Source organism: Caretta caretta, chromosome 1 (assembly GCF_965140235.1).
Source record: "Caretta caretta isolate rCarCar2 chromosome 1, rCarCar1.hap1, whole genome shotgun sequence".
In the NCBI taxonomy this organism is placed as follows: Eukaryota; Metazoa; Chordata; order Testudines; family Cheloniidae; genus Caretta; species Caretta caretta.
This window is the reverse complement of record NC_134206.1, coordinates 138,992,660-139,013,726: the sequence shown is the minus strand read 5'-3', so window position 1 is coordinate 139,013,726 and position 21,067 is coordinate 138,992,660. Positions and strand designations below refer to the sequence as shown.

At 43.0% G+C, this 21,067-nt stretch overlaps 1 protein-coding gene across 9 annotated transcripts in view; it reads right to left on the bottom strand.

Moving 5' to 3' along the window:
• Positions 1-15,806: 15,806 nt before the first annotated feature.
• The window catches only part of REPS2 (RALBP1 associated Eps domain containing 2), a 143,575-nt gene continuing 138,314 nt past the window's right edge, over positions 15,807-21,067 (bottom strand). For all 9 annotated transcript variants that reach the window (XM_048861947.2, XM_048861921.2, XM_048861928.2 and 6 more), the window contains one exon: positions 15,807-20,679. In XM_048861947.2, the coding sequence (XP_048717904.2) occupies positions 20,611-20,679 (69 nt within the window). In that variant the 3' untranslated portion in view covers positions 15,807-20,610. The remainder of the gene's footprint in view (positions 20,680-21,067) is intronic.

The window sequence follows — 21,067 nt, the reverse complement described above, 5'->3', positions numbered from 1 at the left end:
TCAAGGGCTCAGAAACCAGAGGGCAAATAAAGTCCACAGGAATTTTTTTGAGATAATCAAGATTTTGGGGGCCTGACTCATGAATTTTGAATAGTTGGGGTAGACAATACCCCAATTTAAGCGACACAGTCAAATTGAAAAATCAAACATTTTTAAATAAAGTTCTCTTACCTTACCACCACATGGGATTCTCAAAAAAATGGAAACAATTTTAAAAGTTTCATTTAGCTTTCACCATTTGTACTGTGTTTACTTCACTCATCTGGGACAATGAAAATAGTCTGGTTAATTTCACTTTTGTTTCTAGTGTGACCCAGGGGAGTACTGGTATAAGACTAATTTTTGTTTCCTGGATTCAATCACCTGACATAGGCCAAGGTAACAGAAAGTTACTCCCATTGCAGGGGTCAGCATCCACCATGATCTATGGCTATGCCTCCACCTTCCTTTTTGTTTAATAAAAAATATAAAACAACTTTATATGAACAAAAAATAACCACAAACATCAGAGACATCTACGATGGAGATTGGGATAGATGACCTGAATCCTCTGGACATAGAAGATGATTATTCTGCCTCTGATTGAGCAGTCAACAAATAATACATTTTGTAAATTCTTTGAGGTTTTTCTAAATTTAGGACCTAAACTATATATTTAATCTGATGTTTGGAGCTCACTATAGAGGTATCTGAGCTCATAACTGAGGGTGACTGTCATAAATATAAAGGGAAGGGTAACCACCTTTCTGTGCTATAAAATCCCTCCTGGTCAGAGGCAAAACCCTTTTACCTGTAAAGGGTTAAGAAGCTAAGATAACCTTGCTGGCACCTGACCCAAAATGACCAATGAGGGGACAAGATACTTTCAAATCTGGAGGGGGAAGGGGGGACAAAGGGTTTGTCTGTCTGTGTGATGCTTTTGCCGGGAACAGATCAGGAATGCAACCTTACAACTCCTGTTAAGTTAGTAAGTAATCTAGCTAGAAATGTGTTTGATTTCCTTTTGTTTAATGGCTGGTAAAATAAGCTGTGCTGGATGGAATGTATATTCCTGTTTTTGTGTCATTTTGTAACTTAAGGTTTTGCCAGTTTTGAATCTGATTACCCTGTAAGGTATTTACCATCCTGATTTTACAGAGGTGATTCTTTTACCTTTTCTTTAATTACAATTCTTCTTTTAAGAACCTGATTGATTTTTCATTGTTCTTAAGATCCAAGGGTTTGGGTCTGTGTTCACCTGTACAAATTGGTGAGGATTCTTATGAAGCCTTCCCCAGGAAAGGGGGTGTAGGGCTTGGGGGGATATTTTGGGGGAAGATGTCTCCAAGTGGGCTCTTTCCCTGTTCTTTGTTTAAAACACTTGGTGTGGCAGCATACGGTTCAAGGACAAGGCAAAGTTTGTACCTTGGGGAAGTTTTTAACCTAAGCTGGTAAGAATAAGCTTAGGGGGTCTTTCATGCAGGTCCCCATGTCTGTACCCTAGAGTTCAGAGTGTGGAAGGAACCTTGACATGGTGGCAGAGCGGTGGGATCATTTTGAACCAGAAGCACAGCAGGATTTTAAAGGATTTTGTAAAAGGTGATTGCAACTTAGATTCTGTCTCTCTGCCTGGGGGATAGAGCAGCAGGTATAACAAAAGGATTTTTCTGTAGGCTGAGAACAGCTATCAGAGAAAAAGGTATCAGGTTACAGCACAGCAAAATTTTACAAGCCCGGTTTGTTTCTTTTTGTTTGTTTGTTTTCTTTCTAACTCTTGTGTTTAAAGTTAGTTAAGAACAGAGAGGTTAGGATGACAGACAGCACTGTTCAGCAGAAGCTGGAATTAGCCAGATTTGAGGCTGAGGAAAAACAAAAGGAACATGAAAGACAGGTAGAACTCAGACAGATGGAGATGGATGCACAAGCAGCCAAAGAAAAAGAAATGGAGGCTGCCCACAGGAGTGAAATGGAGGCAAGAGAAAAAGAAATGGAGGCAAAGGAAAAAGAGAGGAAGCATGCACTGGAGATGGAGAAGGCAAAGTCTCAGTAGAATATACCAAATAACCCTAACAATCCTTCCCCAACAATCCACAAATGGGAGCGACTATGTCCACAGTATGATGAATCCAGTGATATTGCTGAATATTTTCTCACCTTTGAGAGACTGTGCACACTCCATCAAATTCCTGAAGCTCACAAGATGGTCGCAAAATTGACTGGAAGAGCTCTGGACATATTCAATAAGATGCCTACTGAGGAGGCTTCTGACTATAATAAATTCAAGGATTTGGTTTTAAAACAATTTCAAGTTACACCTGAAACTTACAGAGTAAAATTTAGAGTTCTAGTTCTATTCCAGAAACTTCTATCAGGACCCGGTCAGAGGTGATGGAACCGGATCCCCATACCAACGCCTGCAACAGCAGTAGTGGATCCAGTCACAGAGACCCTGACAGAGCCAGTCTCAGAACCGGAACCGGCGGAACAACCAGCACCAGAACCATTGCCAGCACTGAATCCAGTACTTGCAACCCCAACACCAAAGGGCCCCACCGAACCTGCACCACCAGCAGCAGATAACCCTACACAAGAGGCTCAGCCAGAGCCTGAACTCCAACATAGTGTACCAGTGGAGAGCGGTTCACAGTCCACGGAAACAGCCCCATCACCTGCATCACTTCCAGAGGGACCAAGCCCAGGTCCACAATCCAATGAGGAACTGATGTCTCCAGCATCAAGGGAACAGTTCCAGACCAAACAGGAAGCAGATGAAAGCCTCCAGAGAGCTTGGGCAGTGGCAAGGAGCAAACTACCGCCTCTCAGCTCTTCTAATCGATCCAGGTTTGTTGTAGAAAGAGGACTTTTATACAAGGAAACTCTTTCTGGTGGACACCAGGAAGACTGGCATTGTCAGAGACAGTTGGTAGTTCCAACTAAGTATCGGGTAAAGCTATTAAGCTTAGCCCACGATTATCCTAGTGGCCATGCTGGGGTAAACAGAACCAAAGACCATTTGGGAAAGTCGTTCCACTGGGAGGGAATGGGCAAAAATGTTTCTACCTATGTCCAGTCTTGTGAGGTGTGCCAAAGAGTGGGAAAACCCCAAGATCAGGTCAAAACCCCTCTCCAGCCACTCCCCATCATTGAGGTTCCATTTCAGTGAGTAGCTGTGGATATTCTGGGTCCTTTTCCAAAAAAGACACCCAGAGGAAAGCAGTACATACTGACTTCCATGGATTTTGCCACCCGATGGCCGGAAGCAGTAGCTCTAAGCAACACTAGGGCTAAAAGTGTGTGTCAGGCACTAAGGGACATTTTTGCCAGGGTAGGCTGGCCCTCTGATATCCTTACAGATGCGGGAACTACAGATGCAGGAACTGTGGAAAGCCTTTGGGAAGTTCATGGGGTGAACCACTTGGTTGCCACCCCTTACCATCATCAAACAAATGGCCTGGTGGAGAAGTTTAATGGAACTTTGGGGGCCATGATACATAAATTCATTTATGAGCACTCCAATGATTGGGACCTAGTGTTGCAGCAGTTGCTCTTTGCCTACAGAGCTGTACCCCATCCCAGTTTAGGGTTTTCACCATTTGAACTTGTATATGGCTGTGAGGTTAAGGGGCATTACAATTGGTGAAGCAGCAATGGGAGGGGTTTATACCTTCTCCAGGAACTAACATTCCGGACTTTGTAACCAACCTACAAAACACCCTCCGAACCTCTTTAGCCCTTGCTAAAGAAAACCTAAAGGATGCTCAAAAAGAGCAAAAAGCCTGGCATGATAAACATGCCACAGAGCGGTCCTTCAAAGTAGGGGACCAGGTCATGGTCTTAAAGATGCTCCAGGCCCATAAAATGGAAGTGTCATGCGAAGGGCCATTCACGGTCCAAGAGCGCCTGGGAGCTGTTAATTACCTCATAGCATTCCTCACCTCCAACCAAAAGCCTAAGGTGTACCATATTAATTCTCTAAAGCCCTTTTATTCCAGAGAATTAAAGTTTTGTCAGTTTACAGACCTGGGAGGAGATGACTCTGAGTGGCCTGAAGGTGTCTACTATGAAGGGAAATGTGCTGGTGACGTGGAAGAGGTGAACCTCTCCATGACCCTTGGGCGTATGCAGTGACAGCAGATCAAGGAGCTGTGCACTAGCTACGCGCCAATGTTCTCAGCCACCCCAGGACTGACTGAACGGGCATACCACTCCATTGACACAGGTAATGCTCACCCAATTAAAGCCCAACCTTACCGGGTGTCTCCTCAAGCTAAAACTGCTTGAACGGGAGATCCAGGATATGCTACAGATGGGTGTAATCCGCCCCTCCGGCAGTGCCTGGGCATCTCCAGTGGTTCTAGTTCCCAAACCAGATGGGGAGATACGTTTTTGCATGGACTACCATAAGCTAAATGCTGTAACTTGCCCAGACAACTATCCAATGCCATGCACAGATGAACTATTGGAGAAACTGCGACGGGCCTAGTTCATCTCTACCTTGGACTTAACCAAGGGGTACTGGCAGGTACCGCTAGATGAATCTGCCAAGGAAAGGTCAGCCTTCATCACTCATGTCGGGCTGTATGAATTTAATGTGCTCCCTTTCGGGCTGCAAAATGCACCCGCCACCTTCCAAAAACTTGTAGATGGTCTCCTAGCAGGATTGGGAGAATATGCAGTCGCCTACCTTGATGATGTGGCCATATTTTCGGATTCCTGCGCAGAACACCTGGAACATCTACAAAAAATCTTCGAGCGCATGCTCAAATAAATTTGTTAGTCTTGACAGTGACCCTTTCAATGTTTTGTTAAATTCACAGAATATCAATCAAACATTTTAAAAGAGGATATAGAATTGTATTGTTTGCTTATTAATTTGACTAGCAATATTTCAGATATCTTGCTCCCATCCCTCCTCCTCCAGACTAGATTGGACTGTTATTGGGATATTTTACAAAGTATTATTACTTACAAAAACATTTTTAATTCCAGGAATGTTTAAATCTCTAGTTCAGCTTTACCATTAACATAAACTACACAATAATTCCTGATGTTGCAATTTACATTCTCAAAAGATACACACAGTCTTATTGTTTTCTGAGGTAGAAGAAATCGAAGAGCACAGGGTCAGAAGAAAGTCTTTATTCATATGAGTGGACAAATACAGTGTTTAGCAATATTTTTGCAATGAATAAGATAAGGCCACTCAATCAGCAGGGGACAGGGATAACCTCTTCTAGGGAAGCAAAAATGTTACAATGCAATTCTTCTCTGAAAAGTGACTATATAAAAATGACAGGTTTCAGAGTAACAGCCGTGTTAGTCTGTATTCGCAAAAAGAAAAGGAGTACTTGTGGCACCTTAGAGACTAACCAATTTATTTGAGCATGAGCTTTCGTGAGCTACAGCTAAAGCTCATGCTCAAATAAATTGGTTAGTCTCTAAGGTGCCACAAGTCCTCCTTTTCTTTTTATATAAAAATGGCACCTTTGTACTCAGCAGGCCCGCTCCATCTGTCTCTCTGCTGATGTTGGTGACACAAAAGCTTTAACTATTTTGTAAATTGTAACTGTTGTTAGCCAGCATAGCTGTGGGGAGTGAGCTGGATTCTATTCCCTCTTGTACATTAACAGAATGATTTACTGAGGTCCAATCAATTACACTTGTGCAAACCCGTTAGCCGATGGTATTGAACAAGTATTACTGCAGGCAAAATTTGGCTTGTATCCCCATAATCTATTGGCAATAATGCACAATGAAAAAAGGATACAGCTTGACTTTCAGGATCCCAGCTTGCATTTCAGGGCTGGAAGTTAGAAAGAAACATTTTTTTTTACTTGTAGATAAAGAAATTAGAAATTGTTGGGATTCAATAAACACAAAACACAGGCTCACTTTTCAAAGTAGATCCATGCTTTAAGAATGAATCCACTAACCTGTGTTCAGTTTTGGTCACCCTATTCCAAAAAACCTGATCAAACAGAAATAGTAGAGGTCCAGAGACAGGCAACAAAAACAATTAGAGGAAAGGAAAGATTGCCCTATGAGGAGAGATTGAAAAGACTGGGAATCTTTTGTGTAGAGAAGAGATGAATAAGAGGGGACATGACAAAGCTATCCCAAATCAGGAATAATGCAGTGAAGCTAAAGCGGGAGCTCCTGTAACCCAGTGGTGAGTGTGTATCAGAGCCCCATCCGTGCCAATCTGCAAAGGCTATGAGTTGTTACAGCCACACACTGAGGAACACTGGCTTTTTAGTTCAAGCTGTAGCAGCTTGTGCTTTTTACTTCTGTAATGGGTGTTCACTCCTCCTGGCCAGGTGTGGCATAGCAGCTTTCTTCCCATATGGCGCCCCTTGTCGATGCTCACCCCATCGCTGCAGTGCTCTCTCTCTTTGCAACTCAGCCCTCCGGTGAGGTCACGATATAGGCTCCCCACTTTTGGTGGAGCAAAGTCTTGCTAAACCAGCTGGCTGGTCGGCATGTCCAGTAATCTTGTGCCACTTCCCAGTGGCTGGTAGGGAAACCCAGGCCCTCCCTCTGCACTGGGTTCCAGCCCAGTGGCCCTATAACCAGCAGCCAAGCCACACAGTTCCCTTCCTTGCTGCAGTTTCCCTGGGCTTCTGTCTACCCTACCTTCTCAGGCTGTCTTTCTCCACAACTCCTCTGGGGTTGACCCTTCTTCCAGGACTAGGATCCCAGGATTTATCTTCCCCTCTGGGTTTCCTCCTCTCCTCCCGTCCCTCTGCTTCCAAAGAGTGACTGTAGACTCTCCTTCTGCAGCCCCTTGCTATTCCAAACTTCCTCCCTTTATAAAGCTCGGCTTCATCTGCAATTAGTGTTTGTGAAGGACAGGGTTTGTAAAGGAAGGTTAATTGGTCTGTTCTGGGCCACCTTAACCCCTTCAGGGCTGGTGTGGAGTGAACAACCCATCACAAGATCCTCGGTTCAATTCCCAGTGAGTTGGCCAAGATGGCAGCCATCACCCTCCTATTTACCATTTCTTATGCTACAAAATGAAGGCATTCAATTAAATTGAAAAGAAACCAATTTTAAAATAGTTAAAAATTATTGTTTTACAAACCATGTGTAATTAACCCATGGAATTCATTGCCACAGGATCTCATTTAATCCAAGTGTGTAGTAGGATTCAGGTAGGTTTATAGATGTATATAATTAAAGAGAATATTCAGTTACAAAATAAAATTTAAAAATTATGGATATTGACCTGTCCTTTCGAGTATAAACCAACCACTAATTTGTGGGGAATGGGAAGAAACTTTCCTTTGGGCAGGTTATTCCATTATTATCAAAAGTGGGGTATTTACACCTTCCTCTGAAGCCTCTGGCACTGGCCAGTGTCAGAGACAACGTACTGGACAAGATGGACCAATCTGGTGTGGCAATTCCCCCGTGCCTACTTATTACGGGGTTTCTATTTGCTTGCTTGTTTCCAAATTCTGCCTATAGCATATTTAATGTGTTTATAATTATGCATTAACAGAGCCTATCCTCAATGGCTCAAGGTGCTTTCACAAATACTTGACATAGACAAACACCAAGGATAAAAGCCCAGAAAATACACAGAGGAGCAGCCTATACAAACCCAACCCAGTTAAAATTGATACATGGCCAAAATACCCACCTTCATATCTAACCACCTCACAGTTGCTCCGCAAAAATTGCTTACAACTGGTCCTGAAAGAAAAGCTTAAAACCAGACAAGCAGTAAATGGGAAAGAGCTGTGGGAGCCTGATTTAGGAATGACCCATTATATAAGGAAGAGAGAAAAGTAATCATCTGCATCCTTTATATAACCTTCACCATCCATGTAGAAACCTGCAATTCACATTCCTAAGGGTGGCACATTATTGTTTTTTACATTATAGTAATGCCCTAGAGGTCCAAGGGCCTGTTGTATTGGGTGCCATACAGAGATTAAAAAGAGAGTCCCTGCCAATTACAGTCTAAGGCCTTGATGCTGCAGTGCTGTACATGACTTCAGTGAGGCTCCACACTGGCTCAGCAATTTGCCTACACACTACCAACTGCAGGGTCATTAAATTAAGGCGAGACGCGACATGGATGTAACAAACAATAGAAAGGAGTAAGGAAGCCTGGATGAGTAAAATCCGAGTAAGAACATTCATTAACATAAGCCAGCTGTGTGCACACATGTATCCTTCAGAGTAGCATAGTCATTAGAGAAGCTCTGGCACACTTCTTCGAATGTTATCTGAGGCCTGGTCTACAGTACGTGGTTATTTCGAAATTAGCCAAGTTACCTCTAAATAAAACTGGTTCTATCTCCACGACCAAATCAGTTTTTTTTTATTTAAAGGACTCTTTACTCCGATTTCTGTACTCCACCTCAGCAAGTGGAGTAGCGCTAAAATCAAGATCACAGTTCCGGGTTACAGGTACTGTGGACACAATTTGATGATTTTGGCCTCCGGGAGCTATCCCAGAATGCTCCCTTGTGACCACTCTGGACAACACTCTGAACTCCGATGCACTCGCCAGGTAGGCAGTAAAAACCCCGGGAACTTTTGAATGTCCTGTTTGGTCACCAGCAGCACAGGTGACCATCAGCACAGTCCACCATCACAGGCGACCATGCAGAGTCCACCATCTCAAGAGACCACGCAGCCCCAGATTCGCAGACGAGCTCCAGCATGTTCCGAATGGGAGGTACTGGATCTCATTGCACGTTGGGGAGACAAGTCTGTTATGGCAGAACAGGAATGAAAACACGTATGCTAAAGTCTCCAGGGCCATGACGGAATGAGGCTACTCTAGGGACACAGAATAGTGTCGTACAAAAATCAAGGAGCTCAGGCAAGCGTACCAAAAAGCCAGGGAGGCGAATGGGCACTTTAGGTCACAGCCCCATACATGCCGCTTCTACTGTGAGCTGCATGCAATTATGGGGGGTGACAACACCACTACCCCACCACTGTCCGTGGACACCTGCAAGGGGGGAGTAGCACGGAGCAAGGAGGATGAGTTTTTGGAGGACAAAGAGGAGGAGGAGGAGGACAGTGCACAGGCGGCAGGTGGGGAATCTGTTTTCCCCCCGAGCCAGGAACTATTCTTAACACTGGAGCCAATAGCCTCCCCCTACTCCCAAAGCATGCTCCCGGACCATGACCCTGGAGAAGGCACTTCTGGTGAGTGAGAGTTTGATCAGAGCCACGCAGTGGGGGATCGGGGGAAACCCAGACACGCTGGGCTGTTTGCGTTTAGTTTAAACAGCTCATCCCTTCTCAGAGCCTCATTGGAGCCATGCTGGGCTGTTCACATTTAGTTTAAAGGGCTCATCCCTGCTCAGAGTCTCATCGGAGCCCCGCAGTGTGTGTGTGTGTGTGGGTGGGTGGGTGGGGGAGGGTGTTGTGTGATCATCCCAGAGAGCCTGCAGGTGCCTGCAAGCTGAATTCTGTTGCCTGGCCGCATGTGATGGCTGACTCACACCAAAGTGGCAGGCACTTCAGTATAAGAGGCAAAATGAGACCTTGTACAGAAAGAACATGTGCTGTGTACTATGAATTGCTGTTTCACTGAGAAAGAGTGTCCCCTTTGTTCTCTAAAATGTTTCTTTTAAAATACTACCCTCCCTTTTTCTCCTCCCCCAGCAGGTGCAAATGTTTCAACATGGCCCCTGTCTACTCTGTCCCAGAGGCTGGTCCAGATTAGAAGGCGGAAAAAACGAACTCAGGACGGCATGTTTGCCGAGCTCATGCAGTCCTCCCGCATTGATAGGGCCCAGCTGAATGCGTGGAGGCAAACAATTGCGGAGTCGCGTAAAGCGTTACGTGAATACGAAGAGATGGGGAGCAAACTGACATGCTCCTCTGTATGTGGATCTAATGCGGGAAAGGCAGCAAGACCACAGACTGCCGCTGCAGCCCCAGAATAACCGCCCTCCCTCCTCCCCAAGTTCCATAGCTTCCTCACCCAGATGCCCAAGAACATGGGGGGGGGGAGGCTATGTGGACCAACACAGTCAACCCCAGAGGATTGCACAAGCAGCAGAAAGCTGGCATATCCTAAATTTTGATTGGGTTTCTGGACTTATCCTTCCCTCCCACTCCTCCATCCCCCAACCCAACCCCCCGCCCCCCCGTCTAGCTTCTGATTTCTCTCAATGTTTTGTGCAACAAATAATAAAGAACGTTTTTTAAACAATTGTGACTTTATTTCCTTTAATATATATATAGGGGGCGGGTAACTTTAAGAGAAACAAACACAACTCTCACACCATACTCTGGCCAGTCATGAGACTGGCTTTCAAAGCTTCTCTGATGTGCTGCGCACCCTGCTGCGCTCTTCTAATCGCCCTGTTGTCTGGCTGTGCGAAACTGGCTGCCAGGTGGGTTGCCTCATCCTCCACCCTGCCATAAACGTCTCCCCCTTACTCTCACAGATATTGTGGAGCACACAACAAGAAGCAATTACAATTGGAATATTGGTTGTGCTGAGATCTAACCGAGTCAGTAAACTGCGCCAACGCGCTTTCAAATATCCAAACGCACATTCTATCACCATTCTGCACTTGCTAAGCCTATAGTTGAACTGCTCCTTACTATTGTCCAGGGTGCCTGTGTACGGCTTCATGAGCCAGGGCATTATGGGGTAGCCTGGGTCCCTGGGGATAACTACAGGCATTTCAACATCCCCAACAGTAATTTTCTGGTCTGGGAAGTAAGTTCCTTCCTGCAGCTGTTCAAACAGACCAGAGTTCCTGAAGATGCAAGCGTCATGCACCTTTCCCAGCCATCCCACACTGATGTCGGTGAAACGTCCCTTGTGATCCACCAGTGCTTGCAGCACCATGGAAAAGTACCCCTTGCGGTATATGTACTGGACGCCCCGGTGTTCCGGGGCCAAGATAGGGATAAGCGTTCCGTCTATCACCCTGCCACAGTTAGGGAACCCCAGCGCATTAAAGCCATCCACAAAGGTCTGCACATTTCCCAAAGTCACTACCCTTGATAGCAGCTGGTCAATGTTTGCTTTGGCTACTTGCAGCACAGCAGCCCCCACAGTAGATTTCCCCACTCCAAACTGATTCCCGACTGACAGGTAGCTGTTGGGCGTTGCAAGCTTCCACAGAGCTATGGCCACTCGCTTCTCAACTGTGAGGGCTGCTCTCATTTTGGTGTCTTTGTGCTTCAGGGCAGGGGACAGCAAGTCACAAAGTTCCATGAAAGTGGCCCTACACGTACAAAAGTTTTTCAGCCACTGGGAATCATCCCATACCCGCAACACTATGCGGTCCCACCAGTCTGTGCTTGTTTCCCGGGCCCAGAATTGGCGTTCCACAGCATGAACCTGGCCCAACAGCACCATGATCTCCCAATCGCCACTTGCCGTGCCGTCTGTGTCCGTGTCCTCATCACTATAGTAATCGCGCTGTCGTCGCTTCCTCACCCAGTTTTGCAGGTACCGCACATACTGCTGGATAATGCGCGAGGTATTTACAATGGTCAAAACTGCAGGGGAGATCTGATCGGGCTCCATGGCTATGGCACCTGCACGGGGAATCTTGGATAAAGGGCATAAAATGTAGGAGAGCAGAGTGGCAGCAGAAGCTGTGCTGTTTGGTTCACGGTAGCTGAACAATGGCGGAAAATGGTTGTCTTCTGTGGCTTTCACGGAGGTGGGAGCCCAGGACAGACAACATGGAGAAGCTTGGAAGCAGCGGAAGAGCAGAGTTGGCAGTGGAAGCTGTGCTGCTCGGTTCATGATGGCCGAGCAGAGTTGAGTTGGAGAGGTGGATTCATAGTAGCAGGAGAGCAGCGGTGCACCGTCTGCTGAAAGTAGTATGGCATCTGCACACCAAGAAGGTGCGAAACGATTGTCTGCCGTAGCTTTCTGACGACACACACCCAGAAACACCGGTGAGAATGTTTTTGCCCCATCATGCACTGGGAGCTTAACCCAGAATTCCAGTGGGTGGCAGGGACTGCGGGAACTCTGGGACAGTGCACCGCTCCAACATTCGATGCTAGCCTTGGTACTGTGGATGCAATCTGCTGAATTCACGCACTTTAGTGGGGGACAGAGAAAACCGAATGTAGCTGCCAAAAATTCGAATAGATTTAGAAATAATTTCATACTGTAGATGTACCCTGAAAGTAGCAGCTGTTAAAAAGATGGTAAAAGTAAATATTTGTATAATGGTAGCACCTTTTGCAGCGTGTTTAAATATCAATGTTAGTATATCAAATTAATCAGTTAATTAGTAGCTAAGGGTCTGAGGTATGAAGTTCAGCCCCAGATCGAAGCCTTCCCTATATTCTCAGATGCATAGAGCTAGTTTTCTGGTTTGGTACCCCTTGTAGTTAACTGACACACAGTCCTAAGGAAGCAGCTTTTTGGAAATATATGAGTTCTTCCACTAGTTTGGAGAGTAATGAGCACAAGAGCTCATGTTGGCAAGTTATTTGCCAGCTGGTATGCCGCTAAATGCTAGAAATAGAACGTTGCCAAGAGGGGCCATTTTCACTACACATATTATGAAACGTTTTGGCCTACATTTTCAAGAGTAACTAGTGAATTTGGCTGCCTCTGTTTCTAGTGCCCAGTTTGAGACACCTTTAAAAGGGCTTGATTTTCAGGTGGGTGAAGAGTGTCTCACGTTGGGCACCCACAATCACTAATGACTTTTGAAAAAGTATGCCTTTGAGACCCATGCAAATGAAAGAAGTTCTGCTCTCAAAATCCATTAATATTACTGGAAGACCTTGGTTCAAGTTCAGAATTTAGATCCTTTAGGAAAAATGGTGATTTGTGAACTAAGACACAGGTGAGGTCATCCATTAGTGTTTTTTTCCCCTTCTAAGATAAGAATGTGGAATTTGTAGTGAACAATGCAAGCCCTGTGCCTGCCTGATGAATGCAGGTATGACTAGCTTAACATACCCTAAATCTGAGACAAATAGAATGAACTGCTTGATTGTTTAATTGACCTGGGAACAAAATAATTTGGATATCAAGTGGCAGTCTTGCATCTAAACCTTCTTACAAAGCTGTACCAGCAAGCTTTTTAAAAAGCCCTTTTCTGTGGGGGAGGGTGAAACAAGATGGCAAGGATAGAAAAGATTCCCTGCTGCCTAAGACGCGTGAGTACTTCATCTCATCAGTTTTCAGAGGAACAGCCGTGTTAGTCTGTATTCGCAAAAAGAAAAGGAGTACTTGTGGCACCTTAGAGACTAACCAATTTATTTGAGCATGAGCTTTCGTGAGCTACAGCTCACTTCATCAGATGTTTACCGTGGAAACTGCAGCAGACTTTATATACACACAGAAATCATGAAACAATACCTCCTCCCACCCCACTGTCCTGCTGGTGTTTCTTTTCTGCCTTCTCTCTAGGTGCTGTCAGTATGGACAGACGTGATAAATTGCCCCTTCTTTTCCTCCACGACCCTGAGGAACATTAACACACACTCCATCTTGTACTCCACTGCCAAATGGTCATACACATTTTTGCCATTTTGTTATGCCTGTTTGTATGGTTGGGACTGGGAGTGAGTGTCTGGGTAGCATTTGCAAGTCAATGTCCCAGTTTATTTTAGAATTTTGTCTGTCTTGTGGGCCTGGTTTGTATACAGTAAATGGCTTTTGCACCTTGCCCTGGTGGTTCCTGTCTGCATATTTCCAACTACAGCAGCTGAACCCTCTGTGATAGCCGCAGAATAATGGTTTAGAGGGCTGAGAAATGTTGCTATGAACTGAGGATATGGAGTACCGAAAGGGGAAATTGGTGGCGAAGGCCTGGGTCCTACTATCTTTGCAGTGGGTATGGGGAGGTTAGGTAGACCTCTCCTTCACCCCCAAATAGACCAGGTGCAGTATGTGGCATTTAAAATGAGTCCTATTGATATTGTCTAAGATATCATCTCTCTGGAGCACAGGGCCATCCTCTGACTAACCTCATGTTCTTATGTAAGTTAGCAACTGGTTGACTTCCACATTTACAAGCTAAATATGCATAGTCCATACTATTATATAGCCACCAGTACAACTATGAAATTATCCCATGTGGTTTCTGACTCAAGCCGTCTACGTGTCAGACCCTAGATTTTATTTTGGATTGGGACTGTGGCTGTATGGGTGCAGATTTACACCCTTATTGTGGTCTGACTGTTCCCTGAGCAGGCATAGGTCCAACTGACTTTTTCTCCTGTTCAGGGAAATTAAGCTATTTCGTTTCTCTCCCCTTGCATACTAAGAGACCCAGCTGAAGCTCAGAACCTTCAGAAAGAAAAAGCTGGTCAAGCCTAAAGAGGACACAATGGACAGACAAGAAAGGGAGGACATGGATGAAGATTTACAAGCAAGGAGCACTTAAAATGGAATTATTTTCAACCTGATAAGTTGAAGAAAAAAGGGTCTTCAGCTTTTTCCCCCTCTTCCCCCTCATTCTTTCACTAATAAATATTTTCCATAGTGGAAGGATATGTTTTTTCCCCCTTTTTCTTTTACAAGTATGTTAAAAACATTAATTTAAATTTGGGGAGCCAAACTAGAATCACATTAAGGCTCCCCAGAATATCATAGAAGCATAAAAATTAATGAATGGAAGAATCATCTAAATCCATCCTGTTGTCAATGCATAATTGCTCCCTACAGTATATTCACAAGTTCTTAGTGCCTTGGCTTTATTCCTCACACACACCAGAGACATATTTGTGGGCTAATAAAGCATCCCTTGTCACTCCTTAATGCTGTAAGAATTTATTTGCAACTCATCACTAATTATTTCTTCTTTTTAAACCCCATTCTTTGGATAGCAGTGAAGTTAAGCAATACAAATCACAGTAGCCAAGATATGGAAATAATCCATTAGTCCATCTAATCTAATCTCTCTCTCTGCCAATGAAAGACTGTTCTTCAAATACATATTGGATAGTGATTTGTCCAGTCTGATTTTTATTGTCTCAAGTGATGGGGCACCCAGCACTTTCTTACAGTCTTATAGGAGAATTCACCGCTAGGTTGAATGAGAGAAAACACTGTGGTTAATTTACTTATTTGCTTATCATTTCATCCCATTACTCCTGCTTATGCACCCTCAAGACCACCTTAATACAATTATTCTTCCTTACTGGTGTTTATACTATTCACATTCTTAAAAGTTAAAACTGGTTTCATTTAGTTTACTTTGTGGCAAGATGAACTTTTGCAAAGTAAGGGTGAGGTCCTGTCTCCACTGCGGTCAACAGCACCAGGATTTCACTCTAAACTTTTTAATAGTATCTCTCTGTGACAGGGTGCTAAGCAGAAAACTGCTTAGCCAACCCTCTGTCACTCCAGCTCCAATTAAGGGAGGTAAATTGGAGCTGGGTAGATCACCTGGCCCTGATTGGGAAAGCTGGAACAGCTGCTGTCTCATCAGGCTGGGGCTGGAGCCGGGCAGGAGCTGGACAGGCTGTAAGCTACACTAGAGGAAAGGCAGTGAGCAGAAGCAGAGAGAGATAGATTGTCCCTTCTCTCCTGCTGGTGGACTGTAAGAAGGGGACTATGTGTATGGTGGAAAGGTGGTGGGAACACAACCTGTAAATAAAAGAACCAGGTGAGCACTGCTTCAAGGTCTCTGTGTGACTTTCTCAGCCCAGCGGGCAGCAGGAGCCAGGAGGGCCCTGCAGGGACCCTGTTATACTCTGTCTCTCACACATACACATGCTGCTTGGAGTATGTGTTTGCAAATTAAATACTCAAACATCAGCCATTTCAACACACCATCTTTCCATGCCAAAAGTTTCTCTTTTCATACCATCTGTACAAATGACATCCTCAACAAAACACAAGTAGCAAGACAATCTGAAACTATTGTAGCTTTTTATTTTAACATAGCACCCAGTTTCATACCATATACATTTTCCAAAATTGGATGTGCATAGTGTAGAATGTTATATATCTTGCAATCTACCACACTAACATTTCTGTAGCTGTGAAAACAAGTCTTCTGGAATATGGTTATCAACTACACTGTATAAGTAAATATACAAATATATAGTAACCTGAGGGGAACTTTTTTTTTAAATTTTAGATTAACAATAAGGTTACCAATACCAATTTTATATCAAATGATCAATAGCAGACAAAGATGTAATACATAGTTTCATGAAGATAATTGAATAAAGAAAAGCTTCAAAATATATATTTCTTCTCATTTGGGATAGTCATGTCTTGAAAAAATAATTTTTCACTCTAGTTGCTAAAATATGTGGGTTTATTATCCCTCTTTCCCATCCTGACTTTTAGAACAACAACTACTTCTTGTCAGTTAAGGTGTTTATGTGCTGAAGGCTAAAGGACTGGCAGTGCTGGAGAAGTGAAGCTCCTCCCTTTCAGACTGGAAGCTTTCACAAACTCTTTTTGTCATGAAATGGGATTTAAACTTGGCAGGAGCAGCTTCTAAAACAGGGAGAGATAATTGCCATATTAAGCTTATCCTAAAGCTTCTTGTGAAGAGTTCCAAATCACAACCACCCCACATGGTAGTTCAGTAATGCAAATAGTTGTCCTCCAAGTCTGGGTAGGTATGAAGTAAGGTTTGAGATATGGAAAACTCAGTCGCTAACCTCCCTCATTGCTTTCTCAAGATTATTTCTAATTTTAGGCCAGACCAGGCCAGGCCACCACCTAAATAAAATTGTCTAACCTGCTTGCATGTGCAAGCGCAGTATGTGAAATGACAAGATATGCTCTGAGACCCTGAGTACAATATGAAGCTTGAAATATTTAGAAGAAAGCTGAAAAAGTTCCTCTCGCTGAAGTGACCATCTCCCATCCTATAAAACTGTACTTGGAAATAACGTTTCAAGTTAAAACTGACATTTCTGAACCTAATAGGGCTGAACTTGCTAATGATTGATATTTTTTAATCCAGCAATATGGGAGCCATAATAAAAGATATTATATAAATGTCCATGGTGTCCTAATACTAGTTTAATAACCAGAACAGTAATCTTTAATATTTAATATCTTTAAACAATGTTCCGTGATTGTCTAGTTTGACTGTTCTATCTTTAAACAGGTCCCCACAACTTGTTCATAGTGTCTGATGTTGAGCCATTATATACATTTAGAATGGAAATAAAATGGCCTGATTTTCAAACAGTTCTTAGCACTTCGTTCCCATTGACTTCAATGGGATTTATGGATGTTCAGCACTTCTGAAAATCAGGCCATTACAAATGCTTAATTTTAGGCACCCATGTTTGAAAAGTTTAGCCTAAGTCTACAATTTTGAAATTGCCTATGTGACATAGGAGCCAAAATCACATTTTCAAAAGTGATTTAGGAGCTCGGGAGCCTATGTCTCATTGAAAGTCCTAAGTCACTTAAGCACTTTTGACATTTTTTCCTTATGTCTCATTGAAAGTTAATGGGACTTATGCTTCTAAAGGCCTAGGTTACTTTTGAAAATGGCACTCAGGCACTTCTGAAAATGTTAGCCATATGCACCTAAATAAATGGCCTGATTTTCAAAGGGGCTGAGCACCTGTAACTCCCATTACAATTTTTTTTTTTAACCAAATAACAGCAGGAGCAGATTTTACATCTTCTGTAGGCTATGAGAACTGTTGAAGTACTAGGAAGATACTCCAGGTAACTTACTTCCTGACTTTGTGCTTCAGAGATAAAACATGTCTTAACTCTTCCCTTGCTATTTTGCTTTCCACACTGTGTAAAGTGGTATACCATCATCAATAATATAATAAACTACACATAAAATGTCTGAATTAGGATGGCCCCTTGAGCTCAGTAGAACATTGGAATGCACCTCTAAAAGCTCAGCATCAGAAATGGTATAAACCCTTTTATGTCTTAACCCCTATGATTCAGGATGACTAAGGGCCTGTCTACACTTAAAAGGCTGCAGAGGCACAGCTACACCGATGCAGCTGTGCTGCTGTAGCACTTCAGTGAAGACACTACCTATCCTGACAGGAGGCCTTCTCCCATCAGCGTAGGTACGCCACCTCCCCAGAAGGTGGCAGCTATGCTGACAGGAGAAGCCCTCCCATCAACATAAGGTTGTCTACACCAGGAGTTAGGTCAGAATAACTGCCTTGCTCAGGGTAGTGGACTTTCCATACCCCTGAGCGACATAATTATATCAACATAAGTTGCTAGTGTAGACCAAGCCCAAGTAACATGTTCCATTGATGGTCATCCAGGTATCCTGATTCATAGTATAAGAAATAATTATAATAGTACTTTGCATGACAGATCTTTGAAAAAGCCCTATGGACTACTTTCCTCCACCCTTACTCACCCAAAGAGCTTAATAAAACATTTGTACATTTCTTAAGAATTGAAAAGCTTCTTCCAAACATTCTGGATCACAAATATGGAAAGTGCCACCCAACTCTGTCCTTTAAAATTGTCATTTTGTTACTTAATAAAACGACAAAACAAGAATTAAAAAAAATTAAACTCACTCAAATCTAACAATTCAATTTTATAAATGAAAAGAATGACTCGTGTATGCAGTGTTGGTCCCAGGATATTAGAGAGACAAGGTGGATGAGGTAATGTCTTTTATTGGAACAACTTCCGCTGGTGACAGAGACAAACTTTTGAGCTACAAAACTTGTCCTCTCACCAACAGAAGTAGGTCCAATAAAGGATATTACCTCATCCGCCTTATCTCTCTAAGAACGACTGGTGTAAGTTCTGAACATTGTCACTAATAGGGAAGATGATGGCAGATTTCTTCTGCAGCTCGCTAGGAGAAGCTGTGATTCTAACTTCATTTAGTCACAAGCCATGGTCATTTCTCTGATTCCAACTGCAGAGCATTAACACAGAAGAAGTCAGAAAACCAAAAATTCAGTTCGTTGTCATAGACACAAACAGTGGTTAGCTAGCTAAGGAGTGACGTATTACCAAACAAACTTTCAGTTAATACAGTTTTACAAATGTGAGGACTGCCCTCCCAACACTGGAGTAATGTTTTATAAACTCTGAATCCATATAAACTTCAGCCAAGGGAGTCTGTGCAGTCACCATGTCAACTTTAAACATTTACATATATGTCATTCTTGTTTTACATCTCAATAAAACTTCTGGCTACTCTGCTATTCCGCTGCAGCTTTTTCACATTTATCCATTTTGCACTGTATCCTGACAGGAGACTGGCTAGTTATTTCTAATCCACCCTTGGGGAGCATTCCAAAACAAGATGGATAAAACATCAAAAATAATAGAAGAAAATGTATGCAGAGCTTTTGCAAACTTAATGCAGACGCTTAGTTTACATCACTGAACAATGGACTATACAATGCATCTCATGTGGGGCTGCGAGGGGGGAAGGAAAGAAAGAGGACAGCATGCATGCTATGTTTTCATCAATGCGGCATATGTCAAAGGGGACAGGCTGATTTCATTACTTCTAAAACTACCTGTTATATGAGGATTGGCCCAAAAACTAAAAGGTTCATTACAAAGAAGACTTAATCCAATGCCCATTGACTTCAACTGGCCCTAGATCAGACCCAGATAGAGTACTATAGCCTTTGACTCTCCCTTTAGAGAAGGGAAAGGTCCTGGGAGCCTCATTCTGTAAGGAGCATCTCCTGTGCGATATTAAGGCCACTCAACGGACAACCCCATGCAGGATTCATTTCTTCACACCATAGTCATTAAAAATCCTACCTAGAGCATATACATACATTTATTTCATTTGGAATCAAACATCGAGTTCAGGTCCTTTAAAAAACGCAATAGCTAGTTTAACAGGAATGCTGACCAATGCACACAAACATGAAATAAAACCCATGTCTCCAAAGACAAGCACAATATATGCTTCATTTTAACTTCCATTGGTAAAATTACAATGCTGTTGTTTTAACAAGCACACATTAAGTACATACAGAGAAACATGCCCATTTCTAACTTTCCCTGTGGGGTATAGCTTTAAAAAAAAGTTTCTAAAAATCAGCACGTTTCAACACTTTTTAGTTCTCAGAACTCCATTTTCACATGATTTAACTTATAAAACACAAACCCTGCAATATTTATAAGACATAAATGACCAATAATCATAAATGGCACTAAAAAGACAATGAAGTGACGTGATTGTGAATATAGACTATCTGTACAATTATTTTTATTCTCTTTTGTGTTTTAAAACCACAGACACTACCCCCAGTATAAACCTATGTGAAATCAGAAACGTAGAAGAAACCACCTTAGAATAGAAACTTTAAATATAAAGAAGAATTTTGAATGCATGTAACTTTTAATAATTGGCTTTCAAGAAAGTACATATATCAGGAATTCTTTAAATAAATAAACCACTAATAATTTCAGAGTTATATGGCTGATTTTGGTGGTTAACTGCATTTTGTAATATCCTGAAGGACAAGTAGGAAACAACTTTCATTTCTTAGACGTAACCTATGGTTTGACATTTATCTCATCTACCCTCTTCATCCGCAAGAGAAAATGTGGACAGTGGTGTGCAAAAAAACAACCACCCCAACTCACATTCCACTTTCCCAGTGCCATTGCCTCAGTGAAAACTTTACATAGATTTTACATTGTTGTGCTAACCGAGTCAAAAAGTCTTGGCACAAATGTCCATTTATTGCCACTGAATAATGTACTGAAGGTCACAAGACAGTTACAGGACGAAGCTGTTCCAACTGAGTCTCCAATGCAATTCGCTCTTTGTGAACTTCCTGGAGCACAGAGAAAAAAGAAATGCTATAACTTTTCTGGTACCCACACATACAAAGCTGCATTATTAAAGAGTAGTCTAGTAACAGCTGGCATTTACAGATCTCAAGTTCGTACCACTTACATCACACTTTATAGTTTCAAGGCACCATACAAACGTTAGGTAATTAACCCTCACAACAACCTACTGAGATAAGTTGAATTATTCCCTTTTTACAGATGGGGAAACAAGCACAGAGAGGCCAGGGACTTGCCCAACCTGGCCGATGAGAGGAAGGATGGCCCAGTGGTGAGTGCACAGACTTGAGACACCGGGTTCAATTCCCTGCTCCAAAACAGACTTTGTGTGTGACCCTGGCCTGCCACTGTCTCTCTCTGTTCCCTGCCTGT